This window comes from Babylonia areolata, chromosome 1 (genome assembly GCF_041734735.1).
Source record: "Babylonia areolata isolate BAREFJ2019XMU chromosome 1, ASM4173473v1, whole genome shotgun sequence".
NCBI classification, from domain to species: Eukaryota; Metazoa; Mollusca; class Gastropoda; order Neogastropoda; family Buccinidae; genus Babylonia; species Babylonia areolata.
Genome location: NC_134876.1, coordinates 90,693,672 through 90,713,149, shown reverse-complemented (window position 1 = coordinate 90,713,149; position 19,478 = coordinate 90,693,672). Strand labels below are relative to the sequence as shown.

The 19,478-nt window shown below is 41.8% G+C and overlaps 1 protein-coding gene across 2 annotated transcripts in view; it reads left to right on the top strand.

Moving 5' to 3' along the window:
* Window positions 1–19,478, top strand: part of LOC143289143 (protein jagged-2-like) — a 40,530-nt gene that overhangs the window by 4,823 nt on the left and 16,229 nt on the right. Inside the window, exons 1-3 of one of the 2 annotated variants that reach the window (XM_076598033.1) lie at window positions 9,348–9,749; window positions 12,059–12,258; window positions 14,822–14,951. In XM_076598033.1, the coding sequence (XP_076454148.1) occupies window positions 9,696–9,749; window positions 12,059–12,258; window positions 14,822–14,951 (384 nt within the window). In that variant the 5' untranslated portion in view covers window positions 9,348–9,695. Of the gene's footprint in view, window positions 1–9,347; window positions 9,750–12,058; window positions 12,259–14,821; window positions 14,952–19,478 lie in introns of those variants that run through there. The other variant, XM_076598043.1, reaches the window with a different exon arrangement.

The following is a 19,478-nucleotide window of genomic DNA, read 5'->3' as shown; positions in this document are numbered from 1 at the left end:
CTTATTGTCATTGGGACAGAGTGCCCGCTATACCGCAGTTCAAAATAGCCAGATACAGCAGTACCGGCTGACAAAAAGCAACCAGCTGCCGATGTAACGGGCTGGATCTACCCCCTCTCACTTACACCTCTTGAGGATAAATCTGGTGTACGTACAGTAACTCTGTGTGTGTGTGTGTGTGTGTGTGTGTGTGTGTGTTACGTGCATGGATTCAACCGCGAGGTGACCAATCCTTTGATGATTGCTGCATGTCATTTCTAATTCAGCAGCTGGAATAAACCACTGCGTTGGAGTGTATGTACGCGCGGACGTGCTTGCGTACGTGTGTGTGTATGTGTGCGTGTGCGTGTTTGTGTATGCGTGTGTGCGTGTGTGTGTAAATGTGTGCGTGTGTGTGTGTGTGTGTGCGCGCGCGCACCGAAAAGCCGTTTCAGGTCTCCGAACATTGTGACAACTGTGGCGGCTGGTCTGATTCATGAGTGTCAGTGCTGTATGATTGCGCGTGCGCGTGTCACACATAAACACGCACGCACGCACACACACACACACACACACACACACACACACACACACACACACACACGCACGCACGCACGCACCACGCACTTCACACTTGCCCATCACATACGTACACATACATTCATACACACAAGGAGAGACCGGCTGAACTTTAGCATGCCCACAAAAAGTGTGTGGGGAGTTGGGGGGATGTAATTTTGGAGCAGAGGGGTTAGATTTAGCATAATTCAGAAATACTTCCCGCAGGTTCATGTGGGATACCACCAAAAACACCTCCGAGGGAGTAAATGTAAGGGGGTTGCAATGCTAGTACGCTACACCGGCACTTAGAGCATTGTAAAGGTGAATATGGATGAGGACTGGAACCAAAAACCTTCAAGTAACACCAAGTGCACGTGGCACATCCAGAAACAATCCTTCGTCTTTTCCTCAAGAACGGCCAGGACGGCGTTTATTTATGCAACAAAAATTGTTCTTTTAGATCAGAAACAGTGGCAGTGGCAGTTGCTGCAGCAAAGAGTTTTCGAAAAGTGGGTTAAAACTGCACATCTGCACCGACTATGTTCCATCTGACTCTGTGTTTATGTGTCTCTGTCTCTGTGACTTTCTGTCTGTACGTCCCCCTCCCCTTTTCTCTTTCTCTCTCTCTCTCTCTCTCTCTCTGTCTCTGTCTCTCGTATGTCTTTGTATTGATATCATGTGTGTTGATGTTACATTCGTGAATATTTATTATATGATTTATCTGTACTTTGTTTTCTGTGTACTGTCCAAACTTTGGCGACGAACGACCGAAAAAAAAGGCATATTACCCCCGTGCCACATGTACTCTAAACTCATGACAAAGTGCCAAAGTGTCGCAAATCTCATTAGTTTATGTTGTATCAATTCTGATTTTTTTCTTTTTTGTTTTTCTCTTTTTGTTTTTATTTGTTTTTGTTTGTTTGGTTGTTTTTTTTGGGTTTTTTCTATTCCATTTTTATCTATTTTGCACCATTTTGATCTGATTAGTATCTACTATGTCACCAGAGCTTTTCAGCAAATGACATTAAACATTTCAGTATTCAGTGTTCTCTCTATCTCCTGCTCTACACCCCCCCCCCCCTCTCTCCCTCTCTTTCTTTCGAAATCTATGTTCTTTTGAATGTGACTAACAACAAGACAAAAGAATGTAAAAGAAAACATGTGCATAAGCATTCAAATAACGATAATATCCAAATCAGATTCGACCGTGCTAAAAGAAAACGAACACGAGCACGCACATAATTATGAATATGAACATTTGTAATCCGTACCTGACATTCACGAAATATGTTGTAAACGTACATTACAACACGACTTTAATATAAGACTACATTGTTGTCCTGTTGATTTAAAGTGGGGGTTTTAAAAACAATTTTTATTGACATTTTCCGGTAAAATGTTGCTTTGAACCCAAAATTCCCCATGCTGTCATTCAGGTACGTCCACAGTGGGACATCCGTCCGTTGTCTGGACCGGAGAGCAGACACAGAATTTCTGGAAACTCTAGCATCCCAAGCCTTGATTTGATGGTCCGGTCCCTCAGGCACAGCTGTGTTGGACAAAACTGACCAGGTCACTGGCATTGACAAGACCCGTCTATTGGCATGGGCATACTGGCATAGACGTCCTGTCTATTGGCATGGGAATACTGGCACGCACGTCCTATCTATTGGCATGGGCATACTGGCATGGACGTCCTATCTATTGGCATGGGCATACTGGCATGGACGTCCTGTCTATTGGCATGGGCATACTGGCATGGACGTCCTATCTATTGGCATGGGAATACTGGCATGGACGTCCTGTCTATTGGCATGGGCATACTGGCATGGACGTCCTATCTATTGGCATGGGCATACTGGCATGGACGTCCTATCTATTGGCATGGGCATACTGGCATGGACGTCCTATCTATTGGCATGGGTATACTGGCATGGACGTCCTGTCTATTGGCATGGGTATACTGGCATGGACGTCCTGTCTATTGGCATGGGTATACTGGCATGGACAAGTCCCGTTTATTGGCATGAAGACATACTGGCATGGACAAGTCCCGTTTATTGGCATGAAGACATACTCGCATGGACAAGTCCCGTCTATTGGCATGGACATACTGGCATGGGCAAGTCCGGTCTATTGGCATGAGGGCATACTGGCATGGACAAGTCCCGTCTATTGGCATGAGGGCATACTGGCATGGACAAGTCCCGTCTATTGGCATGGACATACTGGCATGGGCAAGTCCGGTCTATTGGCATGGACATACTGGCATGGGCAAGTCCCGTCTATTGGCATGAGGGCATACTGGCATGGACAAGTCCCGTCTATTGGCATGAACATACTGGCATGGGCAAGTCCCGTCTATTGGCATGAGGGCATACTGGCATGGACAAGTCCGGTCTATTGGCATAGACATACCAATTGGCATACCGATTGGCAGAGAAGCAGAGTTGTGACAAATCACCCCACCCCAAACCTCCATTCGATTATCGCTGTCTGGCTGGCTGTCAGTCCGTCCGTCTGTCGTTTGTATCCCTCTCTCTCCCTCCCTCTTTCTCTCAAGTACACACACGCTCACACACAAACACTCATTCTTTCACTCTCATACACATATATGTACGATACGCACGCACGCACGCACATACTCACACGCGCGCAACACACACACACACACTCTCTCTATCTATCTATCTACCTGGCTCCCTCACACGCTCTCTCTGTCTCTCTGTCTCTCTCTCTCTCTCTCTCTTTCTCTCTCTTCATATTCGCTTCGTTGAATTGTATTGCCTTTGGATATGTCTCTTCTTTGTTGTTGAACAGTGTTAAGCCTGGCCTCTGACATTATTTTGGCCTGTTGCTCATAAGGTTTGACTCTGTATTGTTTTTTATATGTGTGGTTCACTGCTTCAGTTCTGGTGTTTTTTTGTTTTTTGTTTTGTTTTTTGTTTTTTGTTTTTAATATTCTGCGTGTTATTCAAAGCGTTCTTGAGCTAAGGTAACCAAGTCACTTTTCATGTTTGTCACATTCGTCTTTCGTTGAGACGATCGATCACTTTTTGATAGCGATTGTGCGTCATACGAAAATCATATTATAATAATGACTATTACCATATATCTCGATTTTCCAGTTTCAGATAAAGATATGTCACATTTGAAAATCAGACGATTTGATTTTGTTTGTTTTCTGTTGTTTAATTTCCATATGTATTCGGTGAGAAGTTATCAGTATTTGAAAGAAAATGAAACAAATAAACAAACTCGGTCACCTTCAAGAAAGGCGCACTAACAATCATAAATGGATTAACTTTATTGTGTACCGTATGATTCTCTCATATTATGTGTCGATAACAGTGTAACACTTTATGAGAAGAGCACTGCTTCACCGAATCCAGTCTATCTTGGACTGACCTTGCTGATCTGCACCAGCTGAAGCGGCCAAGTGATGCGACAGTTATCACGGTGACCTCCACCATCGCAATAACAAGACGATAAGAAGGGAGTAAAAAGCTTCTCGTTTATGACAGAGGCTATCAACCGACGGGACAGTGTTTACAGAGTGAGCGAGTTTTCAATCGCCACCAGTCAGTTTCCAAACTGACACGGACAGGTACATACCTTTGTGAGCTGAGAAAATTATTTGTTTAGGCGGAGTCAGCCACGATACCTCCAGTGTCCTGTTTGTATAATTGAACAGTTCAAAAACAACCACTCTCCGATGTTGACATATCTTCTCTTTTTTTTTCTTTCTTCTTTTTTTTTATCATGAGAAAGAAAAAGCTGTGATATCAAAACAACTAAGAGCACGATGGAGAGAGAGAGAGAGAGAGAGGTAGAGGAGGGATTACACTTTCTCCCCCCCTCTCCCGCACCCCCCCCCCCCACCCCCTCCACTCCCCGTCCCTAAAAACCCAATAAATACGCGTGCTTTGCGAGTGATTTTTAATTATTGAGCAATGACTTTTAAAAGGACAACGTCCATCACACTGCATTTAACTGGTAGATGATATTGAGTCTTCGAATGGCCTGAAGATTAAATAAAAGAGAAAGCTTTGGCATATCCGATGTAGACGTTCATTGTTTCTGTCCTTCTAATAGATTAAAAATATATTAAAAAAAACACAAAAAAACACCTGATGTAGAGGTCACAGGGGAAGGAGTCTTTCAACACTCGTTGACTGTTTTCTAAATCTTTTTTTTTCTTTTTCTCCGCAAGACATGTCACTGCGATAGCATAAAGACACCTGATTCATTGTGTGGAGAACTCCTCGGCTAAAATGCCGTTTCCGGATAAAGACATGCGCTCCAACACACTCAAAAACCCACGCACCGGTCTGAGCATCCACTGACTTGCCTGACGGAACCACGCCTTGTATCAACAATACTCTGTACGCATGAGAATTCAGTGAAAGAAACAGAAGAAAAATCTAAAAGCTTTGATCTTCCATGTGTGAAGATACAAGCATTCAAAGGAAGAAAATCTTAAATGTACAAGGTACAACACGGGCGCACAAGTAACAAATGATACACCATGGATTTTATTAAAAGAGAAAAAAAAAAAAAAAAAAAAAAAAGACCAAGAAAAATCCAGGAAAAGCCAGCGTCAACGACCACTCACCGCGAACCAGAAAAGCTTTCATGATATTTTAAGACGCGCAAAATCTGTTGTGACAAAAAGTGTAATACAATACCATACAGTACAGTACAGTACAATACAAAAAGCAATAAGTAAATACAGTCACCAACAAACAATAGTCATTTCATTCTGTACTGATCAGGCCTGCTTTGTATCCCTGTTGGTCAGCTAAAGAGGACTCGGGAATATGGAAATAAACAACAACAAAAAACAAAACAAAAAAAACAAAAAAAACACCCAATAAATGGGTTGTCACATCTCATGACGCGCGGGAATATCTTGGTGAAACATTTTATTGAATGAAATATTAAAATTTACCAGTCAATAGTTGTTGTTTTTTTTACAATGCTCATTCTTCAAACAGGATCGGATAGAGTAAAAATTTAGGAAAACTGTCGTAACGGAGCGCTTTCCTTGGCCTACAGTAACAACATTTTTTTAATCAAAAAACCTCAACAAAAGCTCACGACGACCCCACCCAAGCGTTCTTTCAAAACCAAGCAGACGTGCTGACCCCTGATTCGGTCTACACCGTTCTTCTCGGCCTATCTTTGAGCCAGACAAAAGCGAGGGGCAGGGGGAGTGGATTTTGGTCAATGAAATGACCACAATGTGAAGAGGGCGTAGTGTGTGTTGAGGGGCTTTTATTGGAACTTTCCAAAACTTCCATTTATCAGAGATGTCTATGCTGTCATGTCGCGCACGTGACTAGCGAACACTGCAGACTTCCACCCATCAAAGGATGAAGAGTGTCTGATATGGGCATCTGTGGAGTTTAGTAGACCGGACTGTCTTTATTCGGCTTTATCATGCCAGGTGGGACCTGCTACTCCAGTGTGAATCTGACCGTGGGTTATGGAATTCACTGTGCAGGTCGTGTGGATATTATCATTTAATGTTTCTGGAAGTGACTCGTTGCTTGACATGTTTGGGGTTCATAACTGTAATATATTGCCAAAACAAAAAAAAATGTATGTCACCAATGTTTCGCATTTTTTCTAATGATCGTATGCAACACACACACACACACACACACACACACACACACACACACACAGAGGCACACACACACACTCTTTCTCTCTCTCTTACACACACACACACACACACACACACACACACACACACACAGGCACACACACACACACACACTCTCTCTCTCTCTTACACACACACACACACACACACACTAACTCACTCACTAACTCACTCACTAACTCAACCACTCACTCACTTACTCACCAGTGATGCGAAACTCTGAGTTTTTCAAAATGAACTGTAACATCGCCCACTATAACCAGATAAAGCCGATGAAGCGAATATTCAGTATGTGCGTGTTTTGTTTATGTCCGTTTTCATCGAAATGAAATAATATAAAACATAAAATATACCAGAGAGAAAGGGGAAAAACAAAGAGACAGACAGACAGACATGGACGCTGACGGAGAGAACTCGTCCCAAACACACACACACACACATCAATGCTGCGAAACTCGACATATTTAGAATGAGCTATCATACAGATCACCCCCAACTAGATAAAGCAGTTGAAGCAAACAGCATCAATCGTAAGTGACGACAACTTCTTTCGAATGAGGGTAATGAAAAATTGTCGCCGGCGTCAAATTTCGCTTTAGCGAAAAATATTGGGAATGAGCCCTGTCAAACTTGTCGCTGGTGACAATGTGGCTGGTGACAATGTGGCTGGTGACAATTTTTGGTGCAACAAGGCTTTCAAGGCCTGAGCAGTGTGTTGTGTTTATGCGTAAGTCAGGCATGTGCCTTTTTTTTTTTTATTTACTGTCCACTGATGTAGTTGTATATATGGATCAGTCCGCACACTTTGACGCATCCTTGAAATTGAAACTCACCTCCGTGTTTCACTTGCTGCATTTCATTTCCAAATACAGTCGTCAGTGTATGTATCTTTACTTGAAAGTAATATTCACCCAGTAAAACTACGATTTGTCAACTCCATTGTCATAATATCATGTCTCACAACATAATCATCTTGAAAAATTAAAATGATAACGATATGCATTTTAAATTTATTTTCAAAAACATTCGGACGTCATACGAGGGAGATTAAGATAGTTTTTGTCTCTTTTTTTTCTTCTTTTTTTTTCTTTTTTTTTTTCTTTTTTTTTTTTCTTCTTTTTTTAATTTAAAAAAAAAAATCTTTTATTGGTGACAGTCCCCGTTACCATTGTAACAAATCCTTTAAAATACTGAGTGAAAAGAAAGCAACTCTTACCATTTGTATCATAATGATAATGGTAGACAAAATCTTAAGTCAACAAACTGATTTTAAAGCCGGTAGTCATGAAAACCATGGACTAGTACTTTTTTCTTTTTTTTTTTAAAGAACGCACTCGAGAGCATAATGATGATTTTAATGATAACAAAAGCAAAAGCCTTCACGGCTCACATGTGATTCCTGCTACCCAACAACAACAAAACCGAAAATGCAGACGGTAAAGGGTCTTGTGGGGGAGATTGGATTGGTGGTTACAAGTACTTAACGATCCAAATAATATTTCTGCTCACCATTAGAAATGAGTGTTTGTCGAGCCAAAAGTTGTGTCACGGAAATGGAGCAGTACTGTTCTCTAGTCCCACATTGATCAGCATGTCATTGCTTTACGATCATGAGATAGGTCTATAAGGCTTTCAAACCTTCCCTGTCTTCATCACGGCTTATAAGCTTCGGTAAATCGTGACAGTAGTCACCAAACGCATTTTTGGGGGCCTAAACCTCCGAACTGTGTCTCTCAATCATGGTGGAACTTGTCCGCTGTTTGTCCACCTGATAAAACATTTGACACACGCATGACTAGGGACTTAACTGACGGCCTGTGATTCATATTTGTTGATTTTGGATGGTCGTTTGGCGACATTATGCAGGAAGTGATGAGGCCTGTCCACGACTCTTTTTTTCCGAATAAAATTCAGCGGCCTCCTTCACCTCCTTTCAATGATATGTTATAGCGAATTATCGATTAAATGCACGATTCTGAAAGCGACAAGACTTTTGAGGCAAAATGGCTGCCCTAAACTGGAAATGTAAGGATGTCTAATCCAGTTAATTCAGTACCCTCTTTAGAATATTCATGTTCAAGAAACACGACGATGGTATATCTAGTGTCATGCTGTGAGTTCAGAATATCTTTTTCTTTTAAACTGCGGACAGGAAATAAATCTCACGCAGTCTTTAAACCCAGAACGAACGTTCCAGCAATGAACTGAGAACGACTCAATGAAATCCTGCAGATCCTGATGCAGAACGAAATAAACAGTTCATCATCTAGATACATGGTTTCATCCGGAAGACATACAACCGTTCACTTATGAGTGGAACGATTTTTTCGAAATTTGGTATTCACAGACAATGTAATTCCAAAGAAAATAAGTTTGTTAGGGTTTACCACGGACAGACGTACACACACACACACACACACACACACACACACACACACACACACACACACACATACACAATCACGTCGAGTGTTAAAAAACAACAACACATGAGCTAGTAATGATGATAATTATAACAATAGATACACCCTTAGCACATAAGCGAGAGTGCTAACAATTAACATCAATACGCAAAACAAAACAAAAAGAAAAAAAAAATTGGTTCAATGATTAACGTAACATGACAATACGATCAAGACTGACAGGCAAGACTGCAGAGAGACAGACAGACATAGAAGTGTTCGCAAAACCTGATTTTTTCTTACTCTGTGTAGTCTGGAACTAGTGTACGTGCGATCAGCTTGTGAAAATGATCTCTTCCTGCCATACAAAATGTGTGACGCGGAACGAACATCAAAATCACGTTTCAACGATTGCCCACAATTCTCATAAACAAATATATTCAACGAACAATCAGACTGAGAGATAACAAAAGCAGGCGGTGTTACTTTCTTTGCATAAACAAGGCTATCATTACGACTTAAGAGGACAGTCTCTCGAATACATACGAGCCGCGGTTGCAAAGTCGACACTGATTTGCTGACAAGTCATCCCGTATTATGACACTTAGTGTTATCAATTCTGCACAACTTTCCCGATCCTTGTGAAACGCAGTCTGGGACCTGTCTAGATAACCTCAAGCGTTTAGCGTACTGTATCTCACATTTGACCTCACTTTCTTCGGCGGGCTCATCGCCTAAATCTTCAGAGATTTGAAAGGCACAACTGACACGCTTTATTAACGTGTCTAGTTTAAGGGCTCACAATCTTATCTCATTGGACGTGTTAGACACGAACAAGGACGACAAAGCTTTCTCATAAACACGTCCTATCCAGATTTCGAGCCTTCCGCACCAACAACCTTTTTTTTTGGAGACGGCAAGTTGACCAATGGCTGGAGAGATCTGGCTGAAGAGCTCTCTGGTGTTTCGTGCATCTTAGTGAATCGGAATAGTATCGAAAGGACATCACAGGTGTTGTTTCGGGCAGAGACTGTTTTTAGTTACTGGTCGCCCCTTGAACTGTACAGTTTACTGTTTTGAGCATGGAAACTCAAAGATGTTCGGGTGTGGTTCTTCCGTGCTTGGTTTTAGTTGGGGTGAGTGTTTGGGCTTTAAAAAAAAAAAGTTTCTTCTTTATTTCTTTGCTTCTTTCGGTCTTTCTGATTTTCTTTCTTTCTCATTTCTTTTCTTTTTTTTTCTGTCGGTCTTTTTCTCTCTCCTTCTGTCATTGTTTTTATTTGCCTTCTTTTTCTTCTCTTTTCTTGCTTTCTCTTTCCTTCTTTCTGTTCGTTGTTGTTTTTTTCCTCTCAGTCTTTGGTTTTCTTTGTGTACTTTTTCCTCTTCTTTTGTTTTCTTTCTTTCTTTCTTCCTTTTCCTTTTCTTCTTCTTCTTTTTTCCTTCGGTCTGTTTTTCTTTTTCTTTCTTGATTTTTTCTCTTCTATTCTTTGTATCTTTTTCTTAACATGTTTTTTTTTTAATATTCTTTATGTTACCTTTTTCTTTCTCTTCTTTCCTCATTTTCTTTCTTTTTCTCTCTTTCTTTCTGTATTTTTATTTCTTTATTTCTTCTTTTTTTCCCCGCCCTTCTTTCTCTCTGCTTTCCATCATTGGTTGTTTTTCTCTCTGTGTTTCTTTTCTTTTCGTTTCTTTCTTTCTTTCTTCAGTATTTGTTTATCTTTACTTCAATTTTTTTTCCGTTCTTTTCATTTGTTTCTTTCTTCCCTCCATTTTTCTAAACCCCCTTCCCCTCTTAAGCCTTTATTTCCCCCTTGTTCTTTGTTCTGTTCTTTTCTTTTTTACTTTCCACGGTGATTATAGAAATTGAAAAGAAGAAAAGGAGTTGGGGTTTTCTACAGAAAAGAAACATAAGCTGAACAGCAAAATACTGTGTAATGACATAATGTGTAGGTATTGCATGCACGCTCTCTTTACTTTTTTTTGTTTTGTTTTTTTTGGTTTGTTTTGTTTTTGTTTTTTGTTTGTTTTGTTTTTGTTTTTTGTTTGTTTTGTTAATCTGCTTATCTATTTATTTATTTGTCTCGCTTGGTTTATACACACACTGAATGGAGGGGAAAATAATAAATTGAGAAAAGATTTTTAAATGTCTTTTTCATTTACTACGAAGTACAAACTAATCATTCAAAAACAAAATATCACGATGTCAAAAATATATAAAACACACGACTGCAACTAAGATTGTTTTAGTGAAATTTCTTGTTTTCTGGGTGTGTTTTTTTTTTATTGCATTTTCTTAAACCTTTCGCACATTGTCGGCAGTCGTTGAGAAGTATTACTGAATGTATGTCAATAACGTGTTGTTGCTTTTTTTTTTTCAAAGTTACTAGGGACGGTTGTGAATATCAGTAACTTCTCCAGTGATTATTATCCATTAAGTATTGTGCATTCGTGGAAGGTTTATAGCCTTCGTACATAAATGGGTGTTGGGAGCTTTCTTTAGCTGCAGGTCCGTCGGTGAATGCTTTGTTTCCGGAACTAGTGACAAGAAGACGGGCTTCTGGTTAGATTCTGACAGAACCTGTAACCCTGTAAACACCAAGGCCGCAAGACTACAATACATATTTTGCTTTTCAAAACCTTTTTCTTATGGTGACATTTTCTTGTAAATCAGGACATTTTAAAATAATCAAAAACTCCACAGGAGCATGACATTTGAAGATCTATGAATTGATGTACAGTTAATGATGACATCCATAATCGAGTGTTTTAGTGCCGTTAGTACGAAAGCAGATATCTTAAGTAAGGAAAAAAATATCATCATAAGTAACGTATTTACCTTCGATTCACTGTTTTATGATGAGGATGAGGATGGTGATTTGTTTTCTTTTCTTTCTTCATTAAGTATTATCTAACTCACTTTCGGTGTGCGTTTTTTTACGCCGTCTCCCGTGTGTGTTTTTTTCTTCCACTCGTGTCAGTTCCTTCCTGTCTTCTTTCGTTCATTCTTCCTTCTTTCTATCAAGTTGTAACGGAACAAATAAAAGATGAAACGATGACCATCAACATCATAGTAGCATATACCCTAACAGGCTTTCAATACTGTATGCCTAATTCGTTTGTAATTTTATTTCATGCATGTAATGTTTGGCGAGCACCCTCTTGCCCCAGACTTTTGTATGTGCGTGTGCGCGTGTGTGCGTATTAGCATGTGTGCGTGCGTGCGTGTGTGTGTGTGTGTGTGTGTGCGCGTACGTACGTGTGTGTGTGTGTGTGTGTGTGTGTGTGTGTTCGTGCTCGCGCGCCTGTCCTATTGAAAAGCAATTCAAGCCACATTAAACTTTCTCTATGACGTCTTCATGCATCATCACTCGCCACGCAAGTCATGCATCACGTTTAATTAATGTTCGCCTCCACCATCAGCTTTCTCGGACACGCTTCTGTTTTACAGGTGGTGGTTCTCTCACTCAGCCAAGCCGCCAACGTCAATCGTAAAATCGGCGTGCAGTTTCTGTCGTTCAGTTACGTGAATGGCATGCTTCCGAGTGGCACGTGCTGTGATGGTAAAACGCCTGGGACGGGAGGACAGTGTCCCATGGACAACTGTGACTCCGCCTTCGTTTTCTGTTTCAGACACCAGTCTAACAGCAGGTGATGTTCGGAACATGCTGCTGCTGCTCTCTGTCTCTGTCTCTGTCTCTCTCTCTCTGAGTGTGTGTGTGTGTGTGTGTGTGTGTGTGTGTTAAATGTTAAAACAAAGTGTACAATATGTTATGTGATTTGCATATCAGAGGAAAGACAAACTGGATATCCAAAGTAACAGTTGCACTATGTTTACTGGGATTTGGGAGTGGAAATACAATCAGGATTTCATAGCACGCTTCACGCCAGAAGGGCTGACAGCCACCGGCAAGGACAGTCATGTCGTTGTGTCCGTGCAGAATAGCGTTCGGTTTGATTTTCATAAGCAAGTGAATGTGGCTCACAGAGTGCCAGTTTGTGGATCTATGAACAAGGATAACACTTAAAACCCATTTTCACATAGATTCAGAGACTGACATTGCTTAAATGTTCGCGCACTCGCAATTCTTGTTATGCAATCCAGTGATGGAGACCTTTTTGCGTGAGGGTGCTAAAGAAAACAAGGTTCAGTTTGTCTTGTATCACATTAATTCAGACTTCTTTTTTTTAAAGATGTTGATAACCCCATAACCGAATTATGGGCAACTCTACCTGTTCAGCATGTCAATGCTAATGTCATACCCAAAGAAGTACACATTTAAACACTTGGCAGTTTACATGTACGAAGGCTTCAAAATTAAAGATAAAAGATGTGGCCTGCTGTTAGACTCTTTAAGGCGTCATCCAACAGAGTTGGGCGTATACATTATCTTCTTATGTTACACACTCTCCAAGCAGACATTTTTTATTCATATCATACCTCAACACTTTGAAATCTGCAGCACTTAGCAGGGTAGGTATGCCTAATTGCGAACGATCCAGTCAAAGCGATCAGCTCAACGTGTGTACTGTAAAGATAACACGTCGTACGATAGTCAAACGTAGTTCTTTTGTTTTTGAAGGTTTTCTCCGACTGGTTGCACCAGGAAAAGTTCGTCTGCGCATTCTTTTCAACGTTTAGACGACGTTTGAAATAGCAGGGGTACCTGAGGGTAAATGCGAACGGGCAAGTCTAATTGCGAACGATAGCTTTGGGTACATGTAGACAATTAAAACAGGAGCAGGTTTTTAACTCATTTGACATAAAATATTATTGGAACATCGCACCTGACTGTCGCATTGTTGGTTCTGATCACACATGCACACAGACACACAAAACAGACATTTAAACACACACACCCCACACCACACACAAGCACACCCTTTTGAGAGTGCTCAGAAACTGTGCAGCATCGTTTGTAAATAGACTCACGTCAAAATATCCTACGATCAAATTGCAAACAACACTATTTTGCAGATTCCTGTCAAAATTGACGTTCTCATTTGCCACCAATATGTTTTCTGATATTCTCCCAGTACTGGTAATGTGCATTCAACATATACGATCAAATCAACTATTTCAAACTGTGTCAAAGTTTAAGTACTAAGTACTTCCATTGATTTTAGGATTTTGAGAGCACGTTTGTAACCTTGGTCAGCAGTGGGTCGCGAAGAGAAGAAAGAGCGCGGAAATAGCCAGAAATACCTGATGTTTGACTGGTTCTTGGAAATGGATATTCATCAAAGTATAAGCAAAAAGTCGAAGCAGACGTTAAATTCTGAAAAGCAACCGTTAAGAACGCTTCGAATTGGGGCGGTATACGAATCGTTCGTAATTATACGCTGTTTGCAGTTACCCATATCTACCCAACTTGCGACATAGAACAGTTTGTTTGTTTGTTTTTTCCTTTTTTTTTTGTTTTTTTTTTGTTTTTTTTGTTGTTGTTTTTTGTCATCTTACAAACGTGTCCTTCAATGAATTTACCAGTTCATTTAATACTTTCATTGAAGGACACGTTTGTAAGATGACAAAAAAACAACAAAAAAAAAAAAAAGAATTTACCAGTTCATTTAATACTGATGAATGACATAGCATAACGTGTGTGTGTGTGTGTGTGTGTGTGTGTGTGTGTGTGTGTGTGTGTGTGTGTGCTTATGTTTCTGTGTATGTGTTTGTGTCTGTGACTTTATATATTGTCACTAAAAACCATAAAATGATTCATGTGTTTGATTGTGTAATGAACTATATATACATATATATGTATCAACATAATCACTTACATCTGTTATTGTTTATGTTCACATTTTTTCCCATCTATTCTGAATGTCATAATGAATTTATATATATACATAATAAAACGGTGGTCGACCCAAGAAAGTCCGGGGGAAAAAAAAAGTTCATTTAATACTAAATTAAGCCTTCATTTGACCAGGAGGTGTTTTACTGAATAAATAACAACCTGAGGTTGTTCGGTGAGCGAGACGTTCGTTTGCCTGATGGTTGATAGCAGACTGGTTGATTTTCTGGCAAGATTTATCGCGTTTGATTGACTGGCTGGCTGCTTTCTGGGATGTCTCGCTTCGTTTGCGCGCGCGCGCGCGTATGTGTGCGTGTTGTGCATATAGTTTATAGATAGACAAATAGATTGTTTGAATATTGTTATATATATCTATCAAGTAAGTATATCATCACAAGACAGTGGTTTGCTTACAGCTTCTGTGATCCCATTTTCGAGACAACGCCTTTGGCAAATAACGACACTGTGAACGGATTCGACAAAAAGATCGATATGACCGATGCCAACAGTACCACGTCATTGGTGGTTATTCCCATCAACACCATGGTGAGTACTTCACAGACATTGAAGAGTGAAGTTAAGTTCAATTCAGTTACACAAGGAGGCGTCACTGCGTTCTACATGACAAATCCAAAGACACGCCACCATGTCTGCACAGCAGAAGCTGACCAGGAGCCAGCTGCATTGCTTGGTTCTAAGCTTTTGACAGTTACACGTGACTAAATGCCTACGTTGACCGACCTACGCCATTGGTCAGTTCATTACTACAGACAGTTAGTAGCGGGTTACACTATACTAGGCTCTTCCGTCCGAGCTATGCAACTGGCTCCAGAAGCGTAACTCAACGCTCTGTCAGGCCTTGAGGGAAAGCAAAATAAAACAAGAGAGGCAAGGCCTTCAAGACTCACTTGTGATAAATTAAGTCCCCTAGCATTAATTACAGAGTAATTTCCCTTTTTTACTATCTGCACCAAAACGTTTGCAAAATGAATAAAAATTCCATGCTTAGCAAAAGAAGTTCCTGTTTGAACAAAAAATGATAATAATGACTCCTCTTGTTGTTGTGTCAGAATAAGAATTCAAAGTGCCAAGTTTAGAGAATACAAAAAATATACATATAACAGTAAATGCAGTTTGCATATAATTAGGCTTCTTTTTTCTTCTTTTTTTTTGTGCCCATCCCAGAGGTGCAATATTGTTTTAAACAAGATGACTGGAAAGAACTGAATTTTTCCTATTTTTATGCCAAATTTGGTGTCAACTGACAAAGTATTTACAGAGAAAATGTCAGTGTTAAAGTTTACCACGGACACACAGACACACATACACACGGACACACACACACAGAGAGACAACCGAACACTGGGTTAAAACATAGACTCACTTTGTTTACACAAGTGAGTCAATGAATTAGGATACACAAATGAACAGGTAAGTAATCAACTTAATGATTTAATGAATTAAAATGATAAATAAATAGGTAAATAAACAAATAAAATTAGAAATGAAATAAAACAAAATACAGGGGTAGATGAATCTAATAGGATGTAGAAGAAAAAAATGTATGAATGATTATATGAATAGCAATGATGTTAATATCAATAGATAAATAAGCATATGAATATAAGTAAACACACACGCACGCGCGCACGCTCACACACATTTACACACACATACACGCACACACAAACACACAAACACACACACACACACACACATGCATAACAGATATGCATCAAATACGCAGCCTCGCAGAAAGCATTTGTAAAGATATACACAGGCCCAACACTGCACATAAAAGTACACAAGCTCCTTATAAACTCACTCATTCACTCGCGCGCGCTTGCACGTACCTACCTACACACACACACACACACACACACACACACACACACACACACACACACACACACACACACACACACACACACACACACACACTACTGGTGCCATCGATTTGTCGCAAGAGAGGTGGGAAAAGATCTGTGATGCCATGTTTAGCGTGTTGCTCAGTATAATGCCCAGAGAGATTCTGTTCAGTTTTGAAGAAATTTGTGCAATGTTGGTTTGGAAATAATGCCAAGATTAGTTTGGTATGCAAAGGATCGTGCTCTACCTTTCATGCTCGACTTACTATCGCTCACTCTCTCTTTATTTCTGAGCCAATCAATGGTGTGATGGCTTTGTAGCCTACCTGGTTTTTGGAGGTACTCTTTTTCTTTTCTTAAGATTTCAGATTTTCCCAGATGTAGACTGCTCATTGACCGCTGAAGAGTGAAGCTCTGATTTAACTGATTTTCGAAGCTGTCAATTAAGGGAAACTGTTCCCTGATTTTTAACAAATCATGACTGGCGAATGGCTTGATCCAGTTGGATGAAGTGACCCTGTCCAAATATGTTATTGTCTCTCCCTGTGGTTGAAATCCTCTTTGTCATAAAGTACTGTCGGCTGCATGTGAAGTCGAAGATTTGATGATAACACTGGTGTTCATGAGGTCTGTTCACGAGGCTGTCAATTGATCCGTCACCTGTCACCCAGACTTCCTTCCTGTTCGCCCCTCCACCACTCCCTTCTCTCCCTGGTATGTGGAGTGGTGGCCGAGAGGTAACGTGTGGAGTGATGGCCTAGAGGTAACGTGTGGAGTGAGGGCCTAGAGGTAACGTGTGGAGTGATGGCCTAGAGGTAACGCGTCCGCCTAGGAAGCGAGAGAATCTGAGCGCGCTGGTTCTTCTTCTTCTTCTGCGTTCGATGTTTTGGCTGCGTCAGACGGTCACCCCTGTCGCCACGATGTAACCCACGGTCTTCTCCAGGTCGTGGCGGTCTCCCCAAAGCTGCGCCTGTAGCTCTGTGCCCCCTGGCCAGGTTTGGCGCCGTAGAGCTTCATGGGTTGGGCAGTGTTGGAGGATGTGTTCAGGGGTCTGGGGTCCAGTGCCACATGGACACTCATCAGTGTGGGCGATCTTCATACGGTGAAGGTGACTCAGTAGTCGGCAGTGGCCAGTTCTCAGTCTGAAGAGGACTGTCTGCTGGTGTCTCTGGAGCTGGTGGATTGGATCGACACCACTGTTTGCACCCAGCCTTCTCTTCCACTGGTTCTGGTATCGGTTGTGGATGATGGTCCTGGCCTCTCTGTAGGTCACGGGGTGGCTGAACTGCTTCATTTTGCTGCCTGCCTTGGAGAGAGCATCGGCCTTTTCGTTCCCCGTGACCCCACAGTGAGAAGGAACCCACTGAACAGTGACAGTCGACCGTTTTGAGAGGTCATGAAGGGCTGTTTTGATGTTTGTCAGCTGCTGTTCGTTTCTGGTTGACTGGAGTCCCTGCAGGAGAGATCTGCAGTCAGTGAAGAAGGCTATCTTTGGTGGTGGGTTGACTGACGTCCTGAGGCCTTGTGCAACATGGAGTAGTGCTGCTGTCTCCGCTCTGTAGTTCGAGGAGATTCTTCCTGTGGGGAAGGCTCCAGGGGTCAGTCTTCCATCTGTGTGCCTGATGAAGATGCCTGCTCCTCCATTCTTCACCGCTCCCTCCGAGGATCCGTCTGTGAAGACGTGCGTCCATTCGCTGGGGTTGTACCGAGTCTCAATCATCTCCAATGTCAGAGCTTTCAGCAGGGGAGGGGCTTGGCAGTCCTTTTGGTCGATGCCAGGGACTTTTGTGATGATTGAGACTCCTTCCAGTTGGTCGGCCGGTTCCTCGAAGTCTGGGAGTGTTTCCATCTCGGCAGGGGACGAGGGCAGCAGGTCTTCATGTTGGCGGTGCAGAGCCTTGGAGAGGTGGTTGAAGCTGGTCCGCTTCAGTCTGTTCTTTGTTGGGTGCTTCAGTTTTTCGTGCATGGGGTGAGTTGGCATGCGCAGGAGCTTCTCGCTGTGGATGAAGACTTTTTCCTCTCGTCTATCTTCGAGTGGGTGGAGGCCTGTGTGTTTCTCCATCGCCTGAACTGGAGTCGTCTTTATCCCGCCAGTGATCAGCCGTAGCCCTGCGTTCTTAACTTTGCTCAGGCGGCTTGTGTTGGTTGCTGATGCCGTGGCCCAGGCGTATTTTTTCCACCTACGTGACCATTTTGTGGAGTGATGGCCTAGAGGTAACGCGTCCGCCTAGGAAACGAGAGAATCTGAGCACGCAGGTTCGAATCACGGTTCAGCCGCCGATATTTTCTCCCCCTCCACTAGACCTTGAGTGGTGGTCTGGACGCTAGTCATTCGGATGAGACGATAAACCGAGGTCCCGTGTGCAGCATGCACTTAGCGCACGTAAAAGAACCCACGGCAACAAAAGGGTTGTTCCTGGCAAAATTCTGTTGAAAAATCCACATCGATAGGAAAAACAAATAAAACTGCATGCAGGAAAAAAAAAGGGGGGGGGGGGGGGGTGGCGCTGTAGTGTAGCGACGCGCTCTCCCTGGGGAGAGCAGCCCAAATTTCAAACAGAGAAATCTGTTGTGATAAAAAGAAATACAAATACAAATACCTATCGTGGCACAGGACTGAAGCACAATAATTATTTGAATTCTCTGTCTGTCTGTCTGTGTTTGTCAGTATCTCTCTCTCTCTCTCTCTCTCTCTCTCTCTCTTCCTTTCTCATTCAGTCCCTCACTCTGTCTATCTTTGTCTCATAGGCATATCTATCCTGAGGCTTACTGCTCTATTTGTGCACTTATATGTCTCTGTCTGTCACAAGGCTCCGACTGTGTCCGTTTGTGTTTGCCTCTCACTCTGTCTGTCTGTCTCTGTCTGCCTCTCTCTGCCTCTGTGTGTGTGTGTGTGTGTGTGTGTGTGTGTGTATAATTCACGTACTCCCAAACATTTAAACATTTAAACTGAGAGATTCTCATGCAAAGAGACAGACGGGCAACCAGACACAAGCTGACAATCAGATCTAAAGAGAGGGAGAGAAACAAACACTTAACGGGTGCGTCACATGCACAACCTTTGAACTGAACCAAAGCCCTTCTTTCTTGCCAGTCCATTTTATTGCATTCCTGACTTGAAGGGGATAAAAAAAAATAAAAAAATCATACACTGGCTTGAGGGGTTGCGACGAAGCACAAGCGTTGTTGGAATTTAACGACCTAT